Source organism: Martes martes (genome assembly GCF_963455335.1).
Source record: "Martes martes genome assembly, chromosome: 12".
Lineage (NCBI taxonomy): Eukaryota > Metazoa > Chordata > Mammalia > Carnivora > Mustelidae > Martes > Martes martes.
The window spans coordinates 88,001,096-88,027,483 of NC_137900.1; the positions used below are offsets into that span (position 1 = coordinate 88,001,096).

The window sequence follows — 26,388 nt, forward strand, 5'->3', positions numbered from 1 at the left end:
TGGGAAGTGCCAGGCTGTGTGCGATGAGTCAGGACTCGGTATTTGTAAGGAAGGCCCAAGAGTGTGGGGATCCTGTTCTGCCAACCTGTTCTTCACCTTGGTATTTCCAAAGTTCAACCTGCTGACGGGGAAGAACAGCGGCGAGTTGAACTGCCCTCCTTGTGAGCCAGCCGGGGTCCAGCGGGGTTCTGTGCTCGAAGCTGCCGGACGCAAGTGAGGAGCTCCCTGCCCAGTGGCGCTTCCCACGCCCCCTGAGCTTGACCTACGCCTGGGGTTGTTACGTTCCTCTGGCCAGCAGCACACCGGAACAGGCCAGGCGGGCACATGTCGGGGTGCGTGTGCAAGTCCCACTGGTCTCATGGCAGCAGCGGGAAGAAGGGGGTCCTCGAACAGGGGTGGGACTTTGGGGCATTTAGTGATGCACCAGACAGATATGGCTGTCAGTGACCAGGACTGGCACCAGTCAGACCAGTAATTCCTCTGCCCTTGGCAGGGACTAGGGAGGGACCCCCTGCTCTTCATGGTAAACTGTCTTCCAGCCCCATCCTCTGTCTACCAGAGTAACGTATGTGGCCCACAGGTAACGGGCATCAGATGTCTGACCCTCAGTCCCCGGAGCTGCACCTCTCAGGTAACCAACCCATGGTGCCGGAGACGGGGAGCCCGGTGTCAGGCCTGTTTGTGGAGATTGTGTGCGTGTGTGTTTGTGTGGGAGGGGTGCGAGGGGGGTGGGATGTGAGGGTATAGAATTGCTTTTTAAACTTAACTTTTTATTTTGAGGTAAGTTTAGACTTACAGAAGAGTTGCACGGTCGTACACAGCATTTACACGTGCCCTTCATGCAGCTTATGTGTGAGGAGCTTACAGGCTCAATCCGCATTTCAGATTCACTTAGGGAAGTTGATACAGGTGTGATGCTGTGAACTGGGCCGTCGGCTTTTCTCACATGCCTCTGGTTTCCCTCCCAGTGTTGTTTTCCTGTTCCTGTCTCTGTCCACGATCCCTCCTTGCATCTAGTTGTGGGGCCTCATTAGTGTTCTCTAGCCTGGGACAGCACCTTGTCCTGAGGGTCACATCAGGTCCTCAGTGGAGGAAATTAATGGTTTGGTTCTCGTGCTTTTGCTTCACATCCCCGTAGGGCAAAAGTGTCTCATCCTGAAGACTTCACGGAGCCCCTGCATCCTGGCGTGGGTGCCCCCTGTGCCAGCCAGGGTCTCCTGTCTCCCCAGGGCCTCCCTCCTTTAGCGAAGGTCTGAGTAGCGACCACCATCCTCCCCCATCCTGCGGGGGCAGGGGAAGCAGCTACCACAGTCCCACTTTACCATCTTTTCTGAGATGTGCTCTGTCAGGCATCCCCACTTTTTGTTTTTTAATTTTCTTAATTTCCTCCCTCCCTTCCTTCCTTCCTTCTCTCTCTCTCTCTCTCTTAGATTTTACTTATTTGGCAGAGAGATACACAGCGAGAGAGGGAACACAAGTAGGGGGAGTGGGAGAGGGAGAAGCAGGCTTCCTGCCAAGCAGGGAGCCCAATGCAGGGCTCGATCCCAGGACCCTGAGATCATGACCTGAGGCGAAGGCAGATGCTTAACAACTGAGCCACCCAGGCACCCCAGGCGTCCCCTCTTTCTCTTGCATTTTTAACAGTTTGCTCTCCACTGTTTATTTTAAGCCTGAGAACATGCTCAGGAGGCACCTCAAGTTCCCAGAAAACACCAGTCTCCATTTCCCGCCTTCCCTCTTCCGCCCCAGGAGACTCTGGGAGACTCAGGCGCTTGTCCCTTTGCAAGGCCGGCTTTCTGTGCGTCAGAGCCCCAGGCTGTCCTCAGCTCCGTCCTGAATGGTGCTGCACTAGCTGATGCCACTGGCTGACTTCCTTCTCCTCTTCCCACTGCCTGCTTCTGCAGGAGCCGCTGCTTGGGACATGGAGCGTCTTCTCTTACCGTTGAGGGCGTTTCTCTAGCTTCCTTCCAGAGAAAGGGCTGGGATGCGGACTGTTTCTCTCTGGCTGGGTACGCTCTACATACAGGAGAGTTCACCCTTCTTAGTTATGTTCTGTGAGTTTTTGGTTGATGTTTTGGAAGGATCCCTCTGTTTGTGTTAAGAAACAACTGTGAGGAGGCAGGGGTGCAGCAGGGAGAGTATGAGGACGACACTGCCCTCGAGCAAGGCTGGGTGGGCTGGACTTGGGGACGGTGGTGAGCCCAGGCGTGTTCCACAGGGAGGGTTGTTTCCGCCGATGGCTGCCCAGGTGGACCCCGTCTGTCCAGTTCCAGGCGACACTGCCTGCCTTCCCCAGAGCATGTGCTCCTGGGACCTTAATTAAGAGGAAGTAGGTGGCTGACGGGGGCTGTGCAGAGTTGGGGAGAGGGAGCAGGTACCGGTCCCTGACCAGGATACCATCATCCCGAATATGCAGAAAGGGAAATGTCACTCTCCAGCTTTCCGGGGTGTTCCCAGCGCTGTTGAGGGGGTCTGGCGTGCTCCAGGTAGACCCCCCTCATTCTCGCTCTCCTCTTCACCCTGATTTCCTGGCGCTTCCTGTAAAGCCTCACCCATAGGGATCCCTTGGTCTCTTGTTTCTCCCAAGTTGGCCTCCCCAACTATGGAGAAACCAGGCCTTGCCTGCCAGCTAGTGGCTGCCTGTGGGGACCTCTCCCCTCCACCTGTGTTTTGCAGCCTTGTTTCAGAATGGAGGAGGAGCCTTTGGTTTCAAGAGAATTGTATGTGTACGCGTGAGGGATGGCGAAGCTCTAGTGGCCTTTTCATAGAGGCCTTAAAAACTATCCAGGCAGCCAAAGCACTGGTTTTCTTTCGAGAACCTTCCCTGGTTTTATGAGACGCGTGTTCTTCACTCACATTTCTCTTGGTGCCTCAACTTCGGTGCGATGTCTTGTGGTCTTATGCTATGGGAGCCCTGCCCGTGCCTGCCCTGCCCCAGCGGGTGAGCCTGGCGGTGAGGGGCACCGGCACAGGCACGGCCGTCACTTCCCAGCTGCTCCTAGCCTACAGAGTCCTAGGGACCCCTTTGACCGTCTGCGAGGCGGGCATCACGAGTCTCCCTGTTTACCAGGCGAGGAAGGTGGAGCTTGGGCAGGTGAAGCAGCTCGCCCAGGGCACAGCGTAAGTGGCAGGTGAGAACTCAGCTCCTGATCGATCTGTTCTCCTGCCCTGGACGCTGCTCTGCAGCTGTCTTGTTCTCAGCTTCCACCAGGCCTTCACCTGCGGCTGTGGGCCGGCGGGGGTGGAGGGCATCGAACGCCTCCCCAGATGCACGTGCGCTGCAGGCTCTGGCAGCCTGCGGGATGCGCGCCGTGACTACACCTTGCCATGTTCCGCGTGGATGTCGATACTGCTGTGATGATTAGACCATAGATTAATTTAAGTGTGTTGGTGATCTGTAACAGCTTTTTGTTGCCAAGGGTTTTTTTCTTAGTCAACAGATGCCAAAAATAGAACTAATTTTTGTGTGTGTGTGTTGAAAAGGATAGTCTCCGAAATACGTTTACGTATGTATCTGTGCGTTTACTTCTATCTCCATATGCATGGACGTGTGCAAAAACGCTGCCCTACACCATGTGAGCTGTGTGACCTTGGGGACGGGAACCAAGGGTGGTGGGGAGAGGAGACTTTCTTTTTTTATTTGATGCCTTTTTATTAAGCATATACAATTTCAGCATGTATCTGTATTACTTTATGTGAGAAATTCAGGAAGTCCTTCTCCTTGAAAAGGTTAGGTGCCCCTGGGCTGGACTAAGGTTTCTGAGAACGAGGATGGACCTCGTCCACTTCCGCTCCCCTGGCTTCAGCGCACCCTGTGTGGACTGTGGGGGGACGTGGGGCACTCGGTCTGCGCCCATCTCCTGGATTGGTGGATGGCTGCCTGTTTGCGGGCACCTACCTTAGCTCCATAAATGTAGGTTCTTCCCTTCTCCAAGAAGATGCGGTCCTCATGCTTCTCTCTGGGTTCGCTCAGTTTCACAGGTTTTGTCCCTCTTTGGTGAGATCTGCAGCCCTCTACCCCTAGAGCCAGCCTTCCTTCTCACACCCTGCTGCTTTCTCTCCTCCACAGAGGCACAGCCATGGTGGCGCCTCCCCAGCCCACTCTCCTTCCCTCAGTGAGAAGGTGGGATGTTGGAGGTTGAACATCTGGTGGGTGGTTTGGAAGGGACGGGGTGCAGGGAGGGGGGCGGCGGGGAGCGCGGCAGTGAGTGATGGCATTCAAGTCTGACATGTGCTTACGTGGCCAGGCCTCTCTTTGAAAGCCGCCAGACGCTGCTGCTTGCCAGGAAAAGAGGTTTGGCCAGTTTGGAGAGGGTCAGGAGGAGGCAGAGATAACAGCCCTGCCAGCGCCCACAAGGGGGACTTTCTAGAGCTGCTGGCCAGTGGTCCAGCACCAGAGTGATGGTTACAGTTGGATTTCTGCATGCTCTGTGTGTGTGTGTTTGCCCATGTGCACATGCGTGCACAAACATACACACACTTACTGCTCCTAGAGCGATGAAGGGGTTGTTCTGCCCACAACCCTCTTTGTTTCCTTCTTATTCGTCTTGTCACAGCTTCTGTTCAAGATGCACAAAGGTGGAGCCAGCTCCCACCACGTCCTCGGAGAGCAGCCCACTCCACGCTGGGAAACGGGCTCTGCAGCGGGGCTCAGGATCCGTTTCCATGCTCGTCTGAAACATTTGGAAGAGATCACTCTCTTGTAATTGAACATTCCTGAATGTGTGTATTTTCTTTGAAACAACCTCCATACGCGTAGGAAAAAGTGGTTATTCTGCCTTCTCAACAGTGGTCTGCACCAGACTGTCTCATGTTATTTTCTTGGTTTCCTGAACCTGCAGTGTCGAAGGAGAATTCTGCAAGTTTGGAAGGAAACCAACATGGCATATGGGATTTTCCTCCCCTCTCTGGGAGCCCACACACGAGAGCAGAGTCTGTCATACAGAAACAAGATGAGGGATTGTTCTGTGGTCCTGATACAATTGCCACGTTCTTGTGAAGTTACATCATGAGAATTGCTTGCTCTTCGGCAGTGTTTCGGTTTCCAAGGAGGCATTAGCAGCGTGTGTGTGTGTGTGTGTATGTGTGTGTGTGTATGAGAGAGAGGTGAGAGAGCTGGAGAAGAATGGAAAGACGGGATTTTGGTGTGATTCAGAATCAAATGGCAAGCTCAGAGCTGGGGCTCTTGCCTACCTGCCAGACTGCCCTGTCTAGCAGGGGCCGTGCTGCGGTCAGTGTGTCCCCAAGTTATGGTGTCATTAATCTCTTTGCACCTCCATTTCTTCATCTGTTAAAAAAAAAATGTTTTTTCATGCATGGAAATCCCCAGCCAGAGCCTGGAACGGAGTGTTTAATAAATTGTCCTGATGACGGGTGAGCAGATAATGGTGTGAGCTCCTTGAGGCCAAGGACTGGTCTGAATTCTCTGCGCAGAACAGGGCTTGGGAGGTTTCACCAAGTCTGCCCAACAGATGGGGGAGTGACCAGGAGACAGAACGCTGTGGCTGTGGTCGCAGCGTCAGGGCCGTCTGTTAAACTCTCTGGGGATCCTTGCCTAGCTTATTGGCCGCTGTGTGTTAGGTTGGACGCGGGCTGTGGTCTGGTAAGGAGGGGAGTCTGCTTCCTTGTGCTCCTGACGCAAGGCATGTCAGGAGTCCTTTCCGCCCTGGGCTTCCACGCTAGCTCAGCGTACCCTCCTCTGTCCTTCCCTTGAGACGCTCCCACTGGCCCTTTGAGAGCCAGCTCAAGGGTTCTTCTCAGTGATGTCTTCTTTGACCCCCAGAGTGAACCCATGATCTGTTAGAGCACGTGTCCCTTGAGTCTCTACTTGCTGGTGTTCTCCCTACTGCTCTGCAGGACCCTGGAGGGCAGGGTTGTGTTGTTTCTGACTCTAGATGCCCAGAACCGGTCCCCCAGTGGCCTCAGTGGGTGGCTGGGTGATGCGTGAAGGAATGGACAGCTGAGCAACATGGGGCTGTCATCCATTCGTGACAGCCCCAAGGCTAGGAGTCATCCTTGGTTCCCTTCTTTCCCTCTTCGCTTCACTTGTGGTCCATCACCAGGTCTTGTCTGTTTCTTTCTAGAACCCCTCCCAGATCCGTCCCCCATCCCTGTAGCCAGCAGTCCATGCCAGCGTCCTCTCTTGTCCCTGCTGCCTCCGAGGCTCCGACTTTGTCTCTCTTCATCCAGTTCTCTGCCCAGCAGCCAAAGTGATCTCAAAAACTGTAAGATCAGATCCTGTCTCTCCCCTGCTCAAAACCCTCCAATACACCAGAGGGTTCCCACTGCACTCCAGACGAAACCCACACACCAACCATGGCACGCAAGGCCCTTCATGCTCTGGCCCCAGCCTGTCTGTCCACTGCCTTCTGCCCACTCAGGTCCATCTGCCTCCATCACAGGCCTGCTGAGCTCGCACGCATCTCAGGGTCTTTGCCCTTGCGGTGCCCACTGCAGAGCACACACGGTGGTTTTTATGGGCTGACTCTTTCCTAAGCTTCCAGTTCGCAGTTCAGTTCAAAAGTCCTCGGAGTGTCCTTCCTTGGTGACCTGAGAAACACTATCCTCCACCCTATTTTGGTTTTAGTTTTTTTTTTTTTTTTTTTTTTAGATTTTATTTATTTATTTGACAGAGAGAGAGAGATCACAAGTAGGCAGAGAGGCAGGCAGAGAGAGAGAAAGAGGAGGAAGCAGGCTCCCTGCCGAGCAGAAAGCCTGACACGGGACCCAATCCCAGGACCCCAAGATCATGACCTGAGCCAAAGGCAGAGGCTTAACCCACTGAGCCGCCCAGCCGCCCCCCTATTTTAGTTTTTTGAGATATTTCTCAGTATCTGAAGTTATCTTTGTTTCCATGTGTGTATTTCCTGACTTCTGCACTGGAGTGTAAGTTCTGCAGGAGCAGCGCCTACTCACGTCATGTCTCCAGTGCCTGGAACAGGGCTTCTGGACCAGGCATCACTGAATTTTGATGAGAAAAATATGACATCTTTATTTTCACCAACCTCTAAATGAAATTTAGCATTTCTCTCAGTTACTAATAAAGACAGTGAATCCCAGTAATAATAATCGTACTTGGGACTTTGTTGCCAATAAAACTCATGGTATTTTCATATCATACAACGATCTTTGGCCTCTTAGAATATCTACTTTCAAATTATGGTAGTTATTAAACCCACCAACAGATCTTGTTATTTAATGCAATAATAAAGAAATATGTATTTCCCTTTAAATGAAGAAATATACATTATTATATTATTAACTATTTCAAAATAATTTAATAACTATTTTAATATAATTGGTTTCGGGGCACCTGGGTGGTTCAGTGGGTTAAAGCCTCTGCCTCTAGCTCAGGTCATGATCCCAGCATCTTGGGTTCGAGCCCCGCATCGGGCTCTCTGCTCAGCGGGGAGCCTGCTTCCCCCTCTGCCTACTTGTGATAGCTGTCTATCAAATAAATAAATAAAATCTTTAAAAAAATATATAATTGGTTTCCTGTGTAATTTTATTTTATGCATTAACACATGCATTTAACAAAATGCATTATGCATTTTATGCATTAATATTTCTGTGAGGAGGGACCCAGAGGCTTCACTAGGCTCCCAAAAGGATCCAGGGCACAAAAACGATTAGGAACTCCCAGCTAGAACGATTCCTGCATAAAGTAGGAGCTTGATGAGTGAATGATCGATGCTTATCTTTCCCTGTTCACGTGAGCCCCCTGTGTTTTCAGAGTCAGGTTTCTGGTGGCTTGGCATGAACTTGGTGTTTAGGAAGTAGCCCTGGTCCAGATCTTTTGGAAGCCACTCCCAGATACCTGCTGCTGAGAGAGGCATCTACCCCAGAGCCCGGGGTGGGAGCCGGGTCCACTTCTCTCCTTTTCTTTCTGATAGATTCTGCCTTCAAGCTTCTTCTTGCATCTGCTCTCTTCACACTCTGGCCGACTTTTCCTGCTCCACGCAGGATCTGGCCACCCCCTAGAAGCGAGGGCACAGTGCCTCAGGTTGGCTGGCCGGGGGAGACTGGCGTCTCAGGGTCCTGAGTTCCCAGGACAATCAGGCAGCCACTCTGCTCTAGTCATTCTGGTCTGGGAGGCATGGTCGCCGTCACTAGGGGCCCTCCTGTGGTTGCCGAAGCAGTTCTCAGGCCTGGGCCAGCTGGACTCCCTTGACGGGCGTCTGGTCCCTAATGAGGAGTTCGGGCCCGGCTGGGCCTCAGGGACTGAAGGTGGACGGCTGGAGGTTTTTCTGGGCCCTGAAAAGGATGCTCTGTTCTGCTTGATCCTGTCATTTCTTACTATGTGAAATATCACTCACCTGAGAGTCACTGCCCATAAGTTAGAATATTTGGGTCCATGGCGAGACATGTAGGAATCGGATCTCAAACAAGTGCCCTGGGCTGCCTATAGGAAGCGGAAGGGGTAACACACTGTGGCTGATGTGCTTTGTCTCCAGGTGGGCCAGAGGGGTGTGGAGTGGGCAGAGCAGGCCTCTTGGAAGAAGAGCCCTGCACTTAGACACCTGGACTCAGCCTGTGCTCCCTGGACACCTCGGGCTCATAGCTGGAAACCCCTTTCCTGCAATGGAGGCCGGTGGTTTCCCAGCATGATGCTGTGCTTTCTTGAAGTTAATTTTTTGTTCATTATTTTAGGAAAAAATAATAGGTATAGATGAATGGAATTGTAGGATTAGATTCACACTCAGAGTAACTAATAACTTCGATTGAGTGCTTGGTCTGCCACTGGCCTGGGTAGAGTGTTTTACATGCATTTTCTCGCTGGGGTCTCCTGGGCTCTTGGATGAGGCGTAGGCCCAGGCGCTGGTTTCGACGGACGAGGGTTTGAACTCCCTAGTCCCACCACTCAACCAGCAGTCAGTTACATCGCCTCTCAGAGCCTCAGTTCCAGGAGTAGAAGAGTCTCCCCAGCACGGAGTTGTTGTGAAGATGAAATGAGCTAGAAACGTGGCACCTAGCCCAGCTTTGTGCTGCTGTTCCCTGGGCGTGCCGCTGGTGGTGTGTGCACAGGGGCACCTCAGTGCACGATGCTGGAGAAATGGGCAGAGTGGCACGTCCTTCGGCCTGGATGTAGGAAGTGAGCCAGTGACCAGTCGTGGAAGAGAGTGTGAGGATAAAATGTGGCACCTGTGTTGAAGGGCTATGTGACTTGAGAATTTATGGTGTCAGGCAACTGGGGAGAGCCAAGGCCTCTGGTTGGGGCCAGGCTGAGCAGACTGGGCTCCATGTTGGGCTCCCCTTGGTGAAGACCCACAGAGCGCCAGGCATACCCTGAAAGGAATGAAGCCCACCTCAGCCTGGAATGGGAGAAGGTTGGATCCACAGGGAACATCAGGCTGGCTGTCCCCTCTGCCCTCCTGCCATGGTGACTCTGTCAGGCTTGGGTCGAGTCATTCAGTCAGGCTTGAGCTCATCTGAACACAGTCCATCCAACAAGCTGGTAGCTGCTGGCATCGAGAGCCTGGCTGGGTTGGCCCTGACTCCCAGTCTGCATGAGCTGGGTCGTCTGGTCTGAAACAGGCCTGCAGCTTGAGCCAATCTCATGCTGCCCCTTGGGCTCTCGAGCTGGCCTTACTTTCAGCCTCAGTTTCTGGATTCCCCACTTTGAAGTCTCCGAGTTTCTCCTGGGGTGTCTGTTGCAGGTTCTCATCCACCAGACTCCTGGGAGGCCCTCCCTTTGCTCCAGGGGCTGGTTCCCCTCTTCGCAGTCCTGTCTCTTCTGCACTGGAAATTCCTCAAAGATTTTTGCTTATTAATAACCTTTCTCTCTTGTCATGTGCTAATGTAGTTTGTTTTTGCTATTTTAATGTTTCTCGGATTATTTCAAAGGGATGTGGAAGGGGGGCAGTTAGACGTGGGAGTTCAGGTTGCCGCTGTGAAACGGAGCTGCTGGCTGCTGCTTTCACTGTAGTGTCGTGTATATACCGTAAAATTCACCCATTCCAAGTGTGTAATTCTGTAACTTCTGGTGAATTTACAGAGCTGTGGGACTGTCACGATGACCCAGTTTTAGAACTTTTCCGTCACCTCAGAAAAATCCCTTGTGCCTGTTTGCAGACCGGTCGGCTGCCTCCACCCCCAGCCAACGACTGATATGCTCCTGTCTCTATGAATTTGCCTTTTTTGGACATTTCATAAAAATGGCACCCTACAGTACAGTGTTTTGGGTCTGACCTCTTTCACTTAGCATAATGTTTTTGAGGTTTATTCGTGTTATGGTTTCTATCAGTATTTCATTTCTTTATTGCTGGGTCCTTTCCCCCCGTATGGATCTGTCACGTTGCCCACCTGCTCAGCCGTGGAGGAGCGTTCAGATGTTTCCAGCTTTTTGGCTCATGAATAATTCATGCGCGTGTCTTTGTGTGGACATAGGCTTTCATTTCTTTCAAGATAGCTACCTAGGAGTAGAATTGCTGGTCATTTGGTAAGTGTATGTTTAACTTTAAGAAAGTACCAAACTGCTTTCCAGAGGAGCCGGACCTTGCGCCCCTCCCCAGCAGCAGTGTACGCGGGCTCCGCTTCGCCGCGTCCTTGCCCACGCCCGGTGCTGCCTTTCCCGTGACCGCCGTCCTGGCGGGTGTGACGTGGCAGCTCACCGTGGTTTGGATTTGCCTTTACCCGGGGCGTTTCCCTTCGCCCTACCGAGACCTTCTTTCGCTAAAGGTCTCTTCCTATTTTCGTGCCGCTGCCTTCCGGACCTGCCCCAGCCACGGGCGCGGGGTCCCGGGTAACAGCGGGCACGGCTTCTCTGATGACACGAATGATTAACAAATGCGTGTTTCCAGCCTGTCCCCTTTCCCTCACGAGCGGGGAGTTTGGACTCGGAGGAAAAACTTAGCCGACCTCTGCTTTTTTCCCCCCTTTGCTTTCTCAGTATGAAAAGGATCGAACATTCAGAAAGGCTGAGAGACCAGGGCAGTGAACTTCTGTCAGTGGATGTCAGTTGTTGGCATTTTGACGTGGTTGCCTTATCTCAACTTCAGCGTGTTTTGTGGATTGATTTGAAATGAAGTCGCAAGCTCACTTCAGCTCCACATTCTGTCCCACGCGTCCCCAGATAGACTCGCTCCTACTTAATCTCCCCACTGTTGCTCTCATGCCCCAGAAAATGAATGGTAATTCAGTATCCTCTGAAATGTCCCTATCCAGCGGTCCCCACTTGGCCCCCAAATGTCATTTATAGCTCAGACTGGTTCCTCTCAGTGTCTGGGGGAAGAAAGGAGGGAAGGTGGACGGCTCACAGGCTGCCGCCGAGGAGATCGGGGCTGACGGAAGCCAGCAGAGTGGTTGTGAGGGGATGGCCGTCATGGCTTTGGAGCCGTGCACTGCCGGAGCCCGTGGCGCTCTGGCGTTCCTTCTTGGGTGTTTGACGCTGTCCTTCTCGGGTGTTCGACGCTGCTTGCCACGGGCCCTTTGGCTGAGGCTCCGGCAGCGTCACAGGCAGGGTGGAGATCTTCTCTGTCTACCTCCAGACCATCTTCCCCAGTGGGCTTCAGGCGAGACCTTCCCTCCAGGGTGGATCTTCTCTGGCACCGTGGATTCGGCATATATCCCAGATGAAGCGCTTCATCATCTTCTACAAATCTGCTGTGCCGCCTCTGTCCCTTTCCTTGAGGACGGACACACCATCCTTCTGGCACCTCAGGCCAGACACCATTCATCCTCAGCTTGTTCGCCTCTGTCCCTCTTCCCCATCAGTTCCTGCTCCCGCTGTCCCCCAGTCTGTCTCCTTCTCTCTGACTTCACTGTGACAACGTCACTTAGCACAGAGGACCTTCAGCTCCGGCCTGGGTAATTGCAGTTGGCTTCCAGCTGGGCCTTCTACTGTCTTTCCTTCCCCTGTTACATTCTCCCTGCTCTCTTGGTCATTTTCCTGCTGAAAAGCAGGTGGCAGTTCTGGAATGTTCAGTGCTATGATGAATGCTCTGCTAGGGGTGTATACACACTGGCATGAGAGCATCTGGATCTGGTTCGAGTGGTCCAGGCACGATACTCAGAAGAAACGACATTTGAGCAGGGCCTTGGATGATGATGGGATCAGGAGACAGCATGAGCAAAGGCACTAAAGCTCTCTGCGGCTCAGGTTCCTCATATGTAATAATGGGTAGAAAAGGACCCGCCCGAGGCTGTTGTGAGGGTCAGTTGAGTTAATGTACGCCAGGTGCGTGGCACGTGGTGAGCACTGCACAAGTATCACCTTGCTACTGATGAAGTGGTCGAGTGCATGGGGAGATGCGGTAAAATCCATTTGTCTTCTTTACCTGCATTCATTTAAAACAAAGGTCAGGGCACCTGGTGGCTCAGATCATTAAGAGTCTGCCTTCGGCTCAGGTCATGATCCTGGAGTCCTAGGATTGAGTCCCGCATCGGGCTCCCCTTAGCGAGGAGCCTGCTTCTCCCTCTGCCTCCCCCTGCTTGTGTGCGCTCTTTCTCTGTCAAATAAATAAACAAAATCTTTAAAATAAATAAATAAAACAAAGGCTGTGGGGTACCTGGGGGGCTCAGTTGGTTAAGCCTCTGCCTTTGGCTCAGGATGATCCCAGGGTCCTGGGACTAAGCCCTGCGTTGGGCTTCCTGTCCAGTGGGGGGCCTGTTTCTCCTGCTGCCTGCTGCCCCCTGCTCGCACTCTCTGTCTTTGCCAAATAAATAAATAAATAAATAAAATCTTTAAGAAAAGGTAAAGGTCTTCTTTGTGGTCTTCTGTTCAAGTCTAGCACAATGTTCCCTGCCCCCCTCCCTGCCCCCAGTGGGATTAAGTTGAGTTTGAAACTGGTTTTCATGAGCACCCTTGCCTTGCAGGACTTCTCCAGACAGGTTATGTCACCGACAGAGGCTGCCCTGAAGCTCCCTGCGGCCCAGAGACTATGTACAAGAGGAATGGTCTGATGGCTAGCGTGTTGGTCACCTCCGCCACTCCACAGGTACAGGGGCTGTGAGAATCGGGACCATGGGTGGGAGTAGGGGGACTCCTTTCAGTGGACCCAGGCCCCAGCTAAGTTGTGGACAGCAAGGAAGCAAGGCTCCATGAATACTACCATTCTTAGCACTCCGGAGGCCCTTGGCCACACCAGGCGTGAGATTTGGGAGGCAGTCAGCCCTGAGGATCAGTACGTTTTCTGCAGTCGTTCTCTTCAAAGAAAAACAAACACCTGCCTAGTCCAGTTGTGGCAAGTGCCACATTCCATTTTGGTGGCAAGATGGGATCAGACCTTTCCCAAGAAAAGCTGCTGCTGATTATAAAAAAGTCACACATTCCAGAATGAAGTCAGACAGAAGTGATTCCAACTGGCCCCGTGTTTTGTTTACCTTGCTCAGGAGGAGATGGCTATAAGGACTGGTGGTCTGAGAGTGGCCTGGGCTAGGGCCCCTGCCCTGGGCTTTGGGGGGTGTAGGGGTTTGTTTTCAAAGTGTAGTGATGGAACAGAGACACGCAAGAGGAGTGGCTGTCATCAGGCCCAGGGGTGCCACCTGGCTGAATGTGTACACCTGGCCCCCATGACCACTGGCGAGGGAATGCGCAGTCCCTCACAGCGGAGCTGGGCTTTTGAAATGATCCTGTGTGACCAGCTAGAAATTCATAGGAACCTATTCATATCTTACAAACCTTTAAAAAATTCCTTATTTTGATCTCTGCTTCTGAAAACAGACTTGTGAGTCCTTTTAAAATTCCCCAATGGTGCCAGTACAGATTTAAGTGAAGTTACTGCCTCATCGTCACCGCCACCACTAGTGTATTTGGGGCAACACTGGATTAAATAAGGCCTCTTGTATGAGCGTGTGTGTCTGGGTCAGATGCAATGGGGTGTTACAGGAAAGTTATAAAACCTGAAATCCCGGGAATGGACTGTTTGGTAACTGGAGGAAATCAGACTTCTGTTTTCATTCACAATTTACACTTCATCTAGAGTAAAAGGTCTGTCTTTTCTGATCTCTCTGTGTATATGTGCGTGCACATACACGTAGACACGTGTATATTGTGTGTGGGTGCATGTGTGTGTGTATCTGGAACATGGTAAGTACTCTCAGCGTTGTTGAATGAAAGAACACATGTATAATTGAAGCACTCAGTAAATTTTGGTGACTGAATGACACCACACGCACATCCACCCCCATAACTCAGCATGTCCTGTCTGCCAGGCCTGTGTCCTGCGTGTTCACAGGTGTCATCCCACCAGTCCTTACAGTAGCCCGATCAGGTCTGTACTGTTGCTTCAGAAACTGAAGGCAACGTGGGGAAACTAAGGCAGGAAGAGGTGAATAAACTGGCTTAAATCACACAGCTGGCCAGCAGTAGGTGGAGATTCACAGTCAGGCCCCTGTGACACTCAAGACAGTGCTCCTAACCCTGATGACACTACACGGAGGAAAACCACCCTGTCACCTGACTTGGTTACCTTTCTAGAAGGTGGGTGTGGCAATGCAGGGCCTTACAGGTGATCGCCTGCTTGGAGCCTGTGCACAAGACCGAGGGGCAGAATAGACTGCCAATTTCAGACGCATTCAAGATTCATCTTTGTTACTTCTCAGAAGTTTAGCACAGATTCTCCTCAGGGGAGAATGTCCCATCGTTCAGGGAACTTCTGAAATAGCCACGGCCGAGCCCCCTCAGGCCCCTTGAATCAGCGTCTCCTGGGGAGGGGGATTCTCCCCTCTGCTTTGTTAGCTTCATTGTATATAACTTGTACCACAGCCCTGGGGAGCGGGGGAGGGGGGCTGCCTATGGTGCCGTTTTCCAGAGAGCTCTAAGACGCTCAGGTGAATAGCTCGTGCGAGGTCGGGCAGCCGCTGGCGTGGAGCTGGCGTGGAGCTGGCGTTCCCACCAGGCATGACTTCAGAGCTCTCAACCACCATGGTGTGCTACTTCTCCAGATCACCTTCGACTTTTGGGTATAGCAGCCTCCTTCGCAAAACCTTTCAGTGACACAGGCCTACTGAAATCTACAGGTCTGTGTTTCCGCTCCTCCTTTTAACCTCACATTCTTGGTTGTTGACTGTTGGTTTCCCTCACTGGCCTAAAAACACTCTAGTTTCCAGTAAGATTGCAAAGTTTTTCCAGATATAGCCTTTTTGGAAAGAGTGAAATAAAGAAGAATTAATAAAAGCATGTTCTCTAAATCCCAGTCCAAGATATTGAGGTTAATGGAAACCACAAAATCCCTCTTCACGGGTTGAGACGAATAAAACCGTTTATGAACAGGGCACAAGTTTTGGGTGGTAAGTTTGAATGGTTCCCCGAAGTAGAGTTTGATGAAATTAAATAAAATCGAGGAGAAGGTATATTCAACATTCTGGGATCCCCACAGGGTTGGGCTTCATAAAACTGGCCACATTTGGGGAGTTTTAATGTGCTCTTTTATGGGAGACCCCTTCGGTCCGTGCAGGGCTCACGGGGTTCACCTTAATAAGGGACTCTACTAAATATAACTTTCACGCCCGTCTCCAAAGCCAGTTGGTTACCTCTCACCTCATCAGCAATCTGGTTTTGAATTCCAAATGGCCCGTATATGAAATAAGCCTTGAGAGCCAGTTTAACATTTTGTATAAGAATTTTCTGCAGTGACTTCCAGAAAACAATAACAACAACAACAACAAAAAACAAAGGTGAAACTAGGTAACGTTTGAGAGACAGAACAAGACCGATGATTGCCTCAGGCCTCCTGAGTTGTGAAGTCCTGTTCTCTCTAAAGGAAGAGTGGGCTCTGTCTTTTTACCCCACCAGCTACACAGCGGGCTGGAAGCCGCTGGGGGCCGTGATCGAGGGTAGGCGAAACTAGGTTCACCTCCTGGCTCTCCGGTTTCTTGGCTGTGATACCTTGGGGATGTGGCATTGCCTCTGCTTGCTTATCTGTAAAGCGGGAGTAAAAATAGCGTGTACTCCGTTCTTTCAAGAATTAAACAGGAGTGTGTATATGAAGTGCCCAACACGGTGCCTGGACTGCGGTACAGCAGTGGGCAGTAGGAGCTTTTCCTCCGTGTGTGCGTCCTCGGTCTGGGCGTGGGAGGTAGCGAGTCTGCAGTGAGCCCGACTGCTCAGGCGGCACCCTCTCTCCTGTCCTCTGCAGGGCAGCAGCAGCTCAGACTCTCTGGAGGGCCAGAGCTGCGACTATGCCAGCAAGAGCTACGATGCCGTTGTCTTCGATGTCTTGAAAGTGAGTCCCGAGGAGTTTGCTGTAAGTAACAGAACTGATGTGAGTGTCTGGGCACCAAAACCGGGTGCAACAGGGGGTAGTAAAAACCGACTGGAAACGACCCATATGCCCAACCGTAGGGTCTATGGGATATAATATTCTTTATGAAATACTAGGCAGCATTAAAAAGGGTGCCATCAATCTCGAATTAACCACCTTGGAAGTCATGTGCGGTATATACGAATAGTCAGTGAAAGGGGCAAGTTACAGCACCATTAACAGAGAACAGTGCCGTTTTTAAAAAGCACGTGCAATACGCACATATTTATATTTGCAGAAGAAGAGGTCTAGATTTGATGTTTATGTATTCATAGCTATCTGGATATAAACAGCCAAACACTATTTACTGTAACTTCTGGTTGTTATAGAATTCTAGTTAGTTGGAATTTAATTTTACTTCTGTTTGTTTCTTTTTGTTTGCTTTCTGCATTTTTAAAAAAGATTTTATTTATTTGACACACAGAGAAAGATCACAAGTAGGCAGAGAGGCAGGCAGAGAGAGAGAAGAGGAAAGAGGGTTCCTGCTGAGCAGAGAGCCCAACGCGGGACTTGATTCCAGGACCCTGAGATCATGACCTGAGCCGAAGGCAGAGGCTTTAACCCACTGAGCCACCCAGGCGCCTTGCTTTCTGCATTTTCACAATGACTTTTCTATGATAAAAAATAGTATTTTGTAATAATACATATTTTTAAAAATTGGTTTTTCTTTAGCCATTGTGTTTCTGCTGGTCTGATTGAGGACTGTTCCTTGCGGTGGAGGCACCGAGTTGGCTTCTCATTTTGCAATGACTTGGTTTCTTCCTTTTGTGCTTTGAGGGTAGAGGAGTATTGCCTCTGGGGTGACCTGGAGCCTGACTGCAAGCACTGGCCTGGGGCTGTAATTCTCTGCAGCACCACTGACCTGTTTACTGCCATGCCTGCTTCCTCCCTGTCCCCTTTGCCGTAACAGGTTTCGTGCCCTCCAGGATGCTGGGGGAGCTAACGGGGCTGCGTCTCAGCCTTCTGCTGTTGTGGGCCCCCACGTTTATTTTGTGCCGTGCTGAGCCGGGCATCACCTCCTTCAGCGTAGCCGAGAGATCATCTAAAAACCCATGTAAAGCTCTCCAGCAGCTGCCTCCTGTGAGAATGAGACCCTGCGTTCCTCCCAAGGCCTCCAGGGCCCCCTGTGGTCTGGCTGAGTCTCCTCTCCTGCCCCCATCTCTGTGCTCCCCAGCTACACCTTGGCTGCCTCTTTCTAACCCAGACTCACCCAGCGTCACCCTGCCACAGGGCCCTGCGCTTCTCTTCCTTCACCCCTACTGGCTCTTCTCCACGTGTCTCTGTCCTTGGCCTAAAGTGGCATCTCTCCATCACTCCTTTCCCTTACCCTGCTCCAGTTTCTTCATATTTCTTATTACTACCCAGCATTACATTATATAATAATTTTTTTGTGATATATCTTCTCTGGGATAGAAACTCTTTAAGGACAGGAGCTTTATCTGACTTGTTCATTGCTTTTTCCCAGTGCTCGGAACGGTGCCTAGCTCATAGTTGGTACTCAGTGAACACATGTAGACTGAAAGAACTCGGTCTTCAGAATGACCAGATGAAGCAGATTATTAGCTCCTGATTTTCTAATAAAGAAGTGAAGAATCTAAGAGATTATTATTATTATTATTGTATTTATTTATTTTTTTGCCTGGAACATATAGCCAGGTATGGGCAGAGCCAGGTCTAAAACCTTCATCTCCTGATTATTCACCTGATGCTGGTGGATGGTAATATTAAGGCCAGCTCCCATTTTTGAACACCTGCCATGTCTAGTTTGTTTTTTTTTAAGACTTTATTCGTCAGAGAGAGAGAGAGGGCACGTGCAAGCAGGGAAGCAGCCGGCAGAGGGAGAAGCAGGCTCCCTGTTAAGCAGGAGCCCGATGTGGGACTCAGTCCCAGGACCCTGAGATCACAACCTGAGCTGAAGGCAGACGCTTAAGTGACTGAGCCACTCAGGCGTCCCCCATGTCTAGGTCTTATGCTGAAGTGCTTTACATGCATTATGTAATCTACTTCTCACATCAGCCTGATAAATTAGGTGTATTTATTATTCCCAATACACTGATGAGCAGGTCAGTGCTTAAAGAGGAAAATCACTTCTTCATACAGAGAGTAAGTGGCACTGTCTATCTGGGATTTAAAACCAGGGCTGGCACTCTAGACCAGTACCATCCAACAGGAATACAATCTGAATCACATGTGCAGTTTTATTTAATTAATTAATTTATTATTAAAAATTTTTAAATTCCAGTATGGTTAACATATAGTGTTATATTAGTTTCAAGTGTATAATATGGTGATTCAGCAGTTCTATATATTACTTACTAAGGTCATCATGATAAGTATGCTCTTTAATCCCTTTCACCTGTTCCTCCCATCCCCCCACCTACCTCTCCTCTGGTAGCCATCAGTTTGTTCTCTATAGTTAAGAGTCTGTTTTATTTTTTATTTTTTTAAAGATTTTACTTATCTGAGAGAGAGAGATTGAGCGAGAGAGAGAGCATTGGGGGGGGGTGTCAGAGGGAAAGCAGGCTCCCCACTGAGCAAGGAGCCTGATGTGGGACTTGATCCTGGGACTCCAGGATCATGACCTGAGCAGAAGGCAGTCGCCCAACCAACTGAGCCACCCAGGTGCCCAAGAGTCTGTTTTTTGCTTTGTCTCTTTTTTTCATTTGTTTTGCTTCTTAAATTCCACATGTGAATAAAATCATATGGTATTTGTCTTCCTCTGACTGACTTCTTTTGCTTAGCATTATACCCTCTAGATCCATCCATGTTGTTGCAAATGGCAAGATTTTATTTTTTTATGGCTGAATAGTATTCCTTGTATATTTGTACCACGTGTTCTTTATCCATTCATCTGTTAATGAACACTTGGGCTTTTTCTTTAACTTGTCTATTGTAAATAATGCCGCTATAGACATAGGGGTGCACATATTCTTTCCAATTACTATTTTCGTATTCTTTGGGTAAGTGTCCAGTGGTGTGATTACTGGATTGTAGGGTAGTTCTATTTTTAATTTTTTGAGGACCCTCCATTGTCTTCCACAGTGGCTGCATGGAGTTTGCATTCCCACCAACAGAGCAAGAGAGTTCCTTTTACTCCATATCCTCACCAACACTTGTCGTTCCTTGTGTTTTTGATTTTAGCCATTCTGACAGGTGTGAGCTGATATCTCCTTGTGGTTTGGATTTGTGTTTCCCTGAGGATGAGTGATGTTGAGCATCTTTTCATGTGTCTGTTGGCCATCTGGATGGTTTTTTTTTGGGAAGAAATGTCTGCTCATGTCTTCTGCCCATTTTTAAATTGGATTATTTGGGGTTTTGGTGTTGAGTTATATCAGTTTTTTCTGTATTTTGGATATAACCCTTTATGGGATATGTCATTTGCAAATATCTTCTCTCATTCAGTAGGTTGTCTTTTAGTTTTGATTTTTTGTTTTGTTTTATTTTTTGTTTTTTTTGCTCTGTAGAAGCTTTTTATTTCGTTGTAGTCCCAATAGTTTATTTTTGTTTTTGTTTTTCCCTTGCCTCACAAGACTTACCTAGGAAAATGTTGCTGTGGCTGATGCCAGAGATCTACAGCTAGATCGCCATCCTTCTACTTCCCAGTAGTCTGAAAGCAAAGTAAAAAACAATGCTGGAACTTTATCAGTAGATCATGGACAGCTTTCTAGGTCAACATGTGTAGATTTAATTTTCTATTTTTAAAGATTTATTTATTTGATGGTGGGGCTACCCATGCACAAGCAGGGAAGGGGCAGAGGGAGAGGGAGAGGAAATCCCAAACAAACTCGCCACTGAGCATGGAACCCAACTCAGGGCTTGATCTCACGACCCTGAGATCCTGACCTGAGCTGAAATCAAGAGTCAGACACTCTGGGGCGCCTGGGTGGTTCAGTCCGTTAAGCATCTGCCTTCAATTCAGGTCGTGATCCCAGGGTCCTAGGATCGAGCCCCATGTTAGGCTCCTGCTTCTCCCTCTCCCTGCTGCTCCCCCTGCTTGTACACGGTCTCTCTCGTCAGATAAATAAATAAAATCTTAAAAAAAAAAAAAGAGAGAGAGTCAGACAATTAACTGACTGAGCCCCTCGGGAGCCCCTTTAATTCACTATTTTTTTTTTTTAAAGATTATTTATTTATTTGACAGACAGAGATCACAAGCAGGCAGAGAGGCAGGCGGAGAGAGAGGAGGAAGCAGGCTCCCCGCTGAGCAGAGAGCCCGATGCGGGGCTCGATCCCAGGACCCTGGGATCATGACCTGAGCTGAAGGTAGAGGCTTTAACCCACTGAGCCACCCAGGCGCCCCTAATTCACTATTTTTAATAGCTGCATAATACTCCAGAATCTGGATATATTTTCATATATATTCCATATATATTTTTTTTCAACAAGCCCCTTTTCATGGTCTCTTATATTGTTTCCAGATTTTTACTGTTTCAGATAATGGTGCAGTGAATATCTAATTTTCTATCTGCATCTAAATGTAGATCTATATATAAAGTCTCCTTGTGTTCCAGTGCTCTGCTTTCTGTAGATGTAGGGATTATTGTGTCAATAGTATGCTCATTTCACTTTTTAGGAGATAATATCTAAATGCAATGCTTGGTCTTGGATCAAGAAAAAATTGTTATAAAAAAGTTTTGGGATATTTAGCAAATTTTGAATGTGGACTGTACTATTAGATGATACTATTGTAGCAATGTAAGTTTCCTGAATGTAATAATTTTATCATTATGTAAGAGCATGTTCTTGTTCTTGGGAAATAATATGCTGAAATGTTTAGGAGTGAAGAGTCATGATATCTGCATTTTCTTCTTTAGTGGTTCCGAAAAAAATGTGTATGTATAATTACATACATGGCGATAAAGCCAGTCAGGCAAGATGTTAATTAGTGAAGCTAGGTGGAAGGTTGTAGAATCCATCATTCTATTCCTGCAACTTTTTATAAGTTTGGCTTTTCAAAAAAAACTTTTTGAACGGTTTACTGCCAGATTGCTTTCCAAAAAGAACAGAGCAGTCCCTAGTCCTGTCGCTCCTGATGGCACCGATGGACGACAAATGGCATCTTCCCGTTTAATTTGCATTTCCTTGACTACGATTCTAAATTTGCCAGACACATGGTTCCTGTGGCTCTAGGAGTGGAAGTAGGAATGTATATCTCTGGAGCTGATTGCCTTTTGTTCCGTGAGCCCTCCTGGTCAGGCATTGGTGGAGTGATCTAAATGCAAATTTAAAGATATTTTCTGTTATAAAATATGCCACTAATTTGCCAGCAGCTTCCTTTGTTTGTTTATTTGGGGGTTGAGAGCCTTTATATAAGGTTATGGCTGGGAAGAGGGGATTTAGTCACCAGTGTGAGAGAAACACTACTCTCAACATATGCAGGAGACATTTTTTTGTTTCCTTTTCGGTTGCGTAGCTTTCATTTACCTACACAGAACCACCTCTTTCTTTAGGGTCACGTTGTGAAGTGCTTTAGTAGGCTCTCCCTTCTGAAGCCTTCACCTCAGCAGAAGTGTTTTGTAATATGTGGAGATTAGCCATTTCCCTAAAAAGCCTGAATTTTTAGGGGGCCCCGGACAAGAAAGGAGGAGGTGGGGGAAGAAGTTAGGATTAAGGAAGGCATCTCCAGCATGACTAGTTTCACTGGGCGTCCTGTAGTAAGGCTTTATTTCCCAGTGTAAAGAGAAGCCATTGAGAGACGTGCTCATGAATGCATTCCTCAGCCCAAGCACAGGTGCCTCGCTGTGGCGGGTTTCGTTGTTCATTCATTCCTTTACTCACTTGTTTTTATTTAAATTCCAGTTAGTTACCATACAGTGGAGTGTTAGTGTCAGGTGTACGACGTAGAGATTTAACACTTCTGTACAACTCATTGTGACAAGTGATGCTGGTAGACAAGATGGCCCCATTTCTGTGGGGGCTGCACCACACCCCTCGGAAATGCCCTTTCTCTCCAGGAAGCCGGGGCCTCTCCCCTGCAGTCATGGTCATCTCCTGAGGCCGAGAGCTGCTGTGAAGGGAGATGGGACCTAATTTCCCTCAAGCTCCCACTCCTACCCACACCCTCCCTTTCTGGTAAAACTGCCTGCTTTGGAGTGCCTACACTTCCTGGGAAGCACTGCTCATCAGCAACCTTTCCACATGTGTTTGGCTTTGTAGTAAAATGTCATGAAATTTATAATCCGGTGATTTTACCTATGTATTGACATATTCTTGTTCTGGACTCTGCATTTTTTTTGGTCAGAATTGAAAGGATAGAAGTGGGAGAGTCTTCTGAAAACCCTTAGATTGTGTGTTTGGGACCAGCCAGTCTATTTTAAGTTTGGAGACCTCTCTTGTTGTTTATTTTATTTTTATTTTTTAAAAGATTTTATTTCTTTATTTGACAGAGAGAGATCACAAGTAGGCAGAGAGGCAGGCAGAGAGAGAGGGAGGAAGCAGGCTCCCTGACGAGCAGAGAGCCCGATGCAGGGCTCGATCCCAGGACCCTGACCCTGAGATCATGACCTGAGCAGAAGGCAGAAGCTTTAACCCACTGAGCCACCCAGGCGCCCCATTTATTTTTAATAAAACACCTGAATATGTATTCTGACTTAGGGGCTGAGCAGGGACTTAGGATACTCAAAACTTGGACCATCCCCAAAAATGTGAAATGTAAAGCCACTAATTTAATAAATCATTTGGAAATTCAGTAGCAAACCCTAGAAGTGACGGCAGGATGGAGAGGAAGTTTTCTCATTTTCACATTAGCAGACTTTTGGTTCTTGTCCTAAATGACATTGCAAACATCCTGCTAGTTCTCCCGGATAGGGAGTAAACTTGAACCATGGCAGAGATTTCCAAGGCCTTCTGAGCTTTCAGCGTGAATCTCCTGTTTTCACAAGTCCTTTCCGTTCCCCAGGATGGCAGAATTAATCCAAATGTGAGGGGATTGGGCTAGCAATCTCCATGGGTCTGGCAGGAGAAATGCCAGTGTGTTTGCACTGCCTGGGACAAAGCCCCGGGCCAGACACCAGACCTAGAGGCCTCCTGGCCTTAGTTGTCCCTCGACGCCCAGATTACGAAGACCAGATCCACCTTGTGATGATGTCCACTGCCCCCTTTGCCACTGGGGGGTAGACCCAGAGGTAGAAGGGCTCAGTTCCCAAGTGCTTCTTTATTCCTGGTGCCTTTGTTGTCTCTCTGCTGAGCTTCTGTTAGTGGCAGCGCTGGCCCCTTGGAGGGGACAAAGAGGCTGTCCACAGAAGCACCTGCTTATTTCCCTCTCCTGCTCAGCCCTGACGATAGTATGCTTTGGTCTGCATCCTGTGCTGCTCAGGAATCCAGTGGTCTTGGACTACCTTTAAATTACACCAAGAGGCGACCACAATTCTGCACCTGAGCCCTGGATTGTGGTTACACTTGACATACTGTGTGTGTTGCCATTTTCCTAATGTATTCTTGACATGAGGATTTTTTCATGACTATTTGTTGACTTAAGAAACAGCCTCCTTTAAGAGCAACTTTGATGCTTGAATATTCAAACAAATTAACAGTTCCCTTATTTCTTAGTTCATGTATTGGTCAGGAACTGTAAGTTCACATGAGCCCATCTGTGTGACTTCACATATATCTGATGTAGAAGTATAAATACATAAACACACACGTGCACACAGTTGACCCCTGAGTGCAGGTTTGGACTGTGTGGATCCACTTATATACAGATTTTTTTTTTTATAAATACAGTACTGTAAATGCACTTTCCCTTCCTTATGATTTTCTTAATAATATTTGCTTTTCTCTAGCTTACATTTTTGTAAGAGTACAGTTTATAATTCACCTAACATATAAAATGTGTCAGTCAACTGTTGATGTTAGCAGTAAGGCTTCTGGTTAACAGTAGGCTGTTAGTAGTTAAGTTTTTGGGGAGTCAAAAGTTATATTCAGACTTTATTTTATTTTTTTAAAGATTTATTTATGTTACAGAGCCAGAGTACGTGAGTGGGGGAAGGGTCAGAGGGAGAGGGAGTAGAGAGAAAAAAGCAGACTCTGTGCTGAACACAGAGCCTGACATAGGGCTTGATCTCACAACCCTGAGATCATGACCTGATCCGAAATCAAGAATCAATTGCTTAACTGACTGAGCCACTCAGGCACCCTGATAAGCAGATTTTAGACCATGGAGGGTTGTCATCCCTAATCCCTATGTTGTTCAAGGGTCCGTGGTCTATAGATAATCTTTGTGAAAACTCAAGATAGGAGGCGCAGAATGCCTGGCACCTGACAGGTAATCTGTCTTTCTGTCTCTCTCTCTCTGCATATATGCACATGCACAGATGTGTACGTTCTCTATGCATATATATATGTGTATATACACACATACACGCATATCTAGCGAGCACCTGTCGGATGCCAGGCATTCTGCACTTCTGCTCTTGAATTTTCCCAAGGATCCTATAAGATCCCTATCCCTTACTGTCACCATTTCCTAGATGTGGCACCTGAGACTAGGAGAGATTAAACCACGTGTCAAAGAACATATTACTGCTGTTAAGCGGTGATACCCAGACACGCACTCAGCCCTGGTGATTTCAGAGCCCCTGTTCGTTCCACCGCATCACAGCAACCGCTTTGACCTGTGGGCCGTGGGCAGGGTGTCTGCTTGAGTTAGGAGGCATCCAAATGCCCTTGGCTCTCCTTTCCCTGGCCTATCAGAGACATGTCTATTAACTGACACCTGGCATCCCAGGTGACATATGGAGATGGGCAGATCATGTGCAGTCAGCTCAGTGCACACCTTGGCCAGAAAAGATTGTCAGCAGTGGTGCTTTCTCTTACTGTTGCATGATGAGCAGCTAACAGTGGGAACAGCCTTTAACTAGATGTGTATTTTCTGTATTTACAACATTAGTGCTTCGCAAGCTAGCTGTGGTAAAGGGCCAGTTTTTTTCATTTCCCATCTGTTGAGGACTGATATTAAAAAAAAAAAATAAGAACGTTGTGGCAATTTGTTATAAAAGTTCCCAAATGCTTGTTCTCAAATTCTGTAGTTATCTCATTGTGGGCTGGCTGGCGGAATAAATAGTTTGCGGCCCAGCACTGGTCCAAGGGTGCATCTCGAGTAGCACTCTACTGTATAATTTAGAGGAGGCTTAGACTTCAGAAGAAATGTACAATTTCTATAAGCCACAGTTTCTTTAAAATTTAAATTTAGAGTAATAGATAGTGTCTCTGTTTAGCGTTCTAGTTTTTAATATTGTGTCTACAACTTTTTTAAATTACAAAAGTAATTCATGCTTGAAACAGAAACTCAAATAGGACAAAAATATCCAAACTAAAAATGTTCCCCTTAATCTCAGTCCCACCCTCCAAATGACTATCATCAATTCTCAAATTGGGAGTTTGTCTCACATTAAAGAAAGAGGGGTGTGGGGTGAGGATTTATGAGGGGGGAGGGATGGGAGAGGCATTTTAGAAATTTTTTTTTCTGTTCTTTCTTGATTTTTATTTCAAGGGCGGAGTGTTATTACTCTGTGTGGATTCAAAGTTATCTTTGATTTCCAGCATATTCTAACGCTGATTCTCTTTTGTTGCAGAGCCAGATCACGTTAATGGACATACCTGTGTTTAAAGCCATCCAGCCGGAGGTCTGTACTTTGTCCTTTAAATTGTTCTAAACACTGTGGCTGGGAAGGGGAAATTTAGTCAGCCAAGTTTGAATGACTCTTGGTTTCTCTCTTGAAGTCTCTATAAACACATTGTTGATTTAAGCCTGTATTAAAGAGTGCATCCAGGAGCTTCTCATTCTTGAAGGTGCTCATTCTTTGAGCCCGGTGTTTGGGTTCTGCAGAGAATGTCAGTGGGTCTGGTCCACTCTGGCAAGGCTGGAGGCAGGTGGTGCCCAGGGCCTCCAAGCCTGAGCCAGACTTTCCCACACTGATTCCGTTTCCCAGGTTCCTCCCGTCGAGAATGGTCGCTGTCGAGAACGGGATGTGAGGGAATGTTTTTCTGGAGAGCTTTCTTTTTGTTGATCCCAAATTCTGGTGGTTGCCTTGTTTCTGATTTTGAAACCAGTTGCCACAGCAAAACATACACATATTTACATTAAGAGCATATGTACATTTTTAGAAACAGCATATTCAATAGAGAGAAAAAAGTTGGTTTTGGTCTT

The 26,388-nt window shown here is 48.4% G+C and overlaps 1 protein-coding gene across 4 annotated transcripts in view; it reads left to right on the forward strand.

The window, feature by feature from the left end:
- RALGPS1 (Ral GEF with PH domain and SH3 binding motif 1) overlaps nt 1-26,388 on the forward strand; it is a 269,662-nt gene that overhangs the window by 39,560 nt on the left and 203,714 nt on the right. For all 4 annotated transcript variants that reach the window (XM_080820441.1, XM_080820440.1, XM_080820442.1 and 1 more), the window contains 3 exons: nt 12,814-12,935; nt 16,077-16,184; nt 25,814-25,864. In XM_080820441.1, the coding sequence (XP_080676567.1) occupies nt 12,879-12,935; nt 16,077-16,184; nt 25,814-25,864 (216 nt within the window). In that variant the 5' untranslated portion in view covers nt 12,814-12,878. The remainder of the gene's footprint in view (nt 1-12,813; nt 12,936-16,076; nt 16,185-25,813; nt 25,865-26,388) is intronic.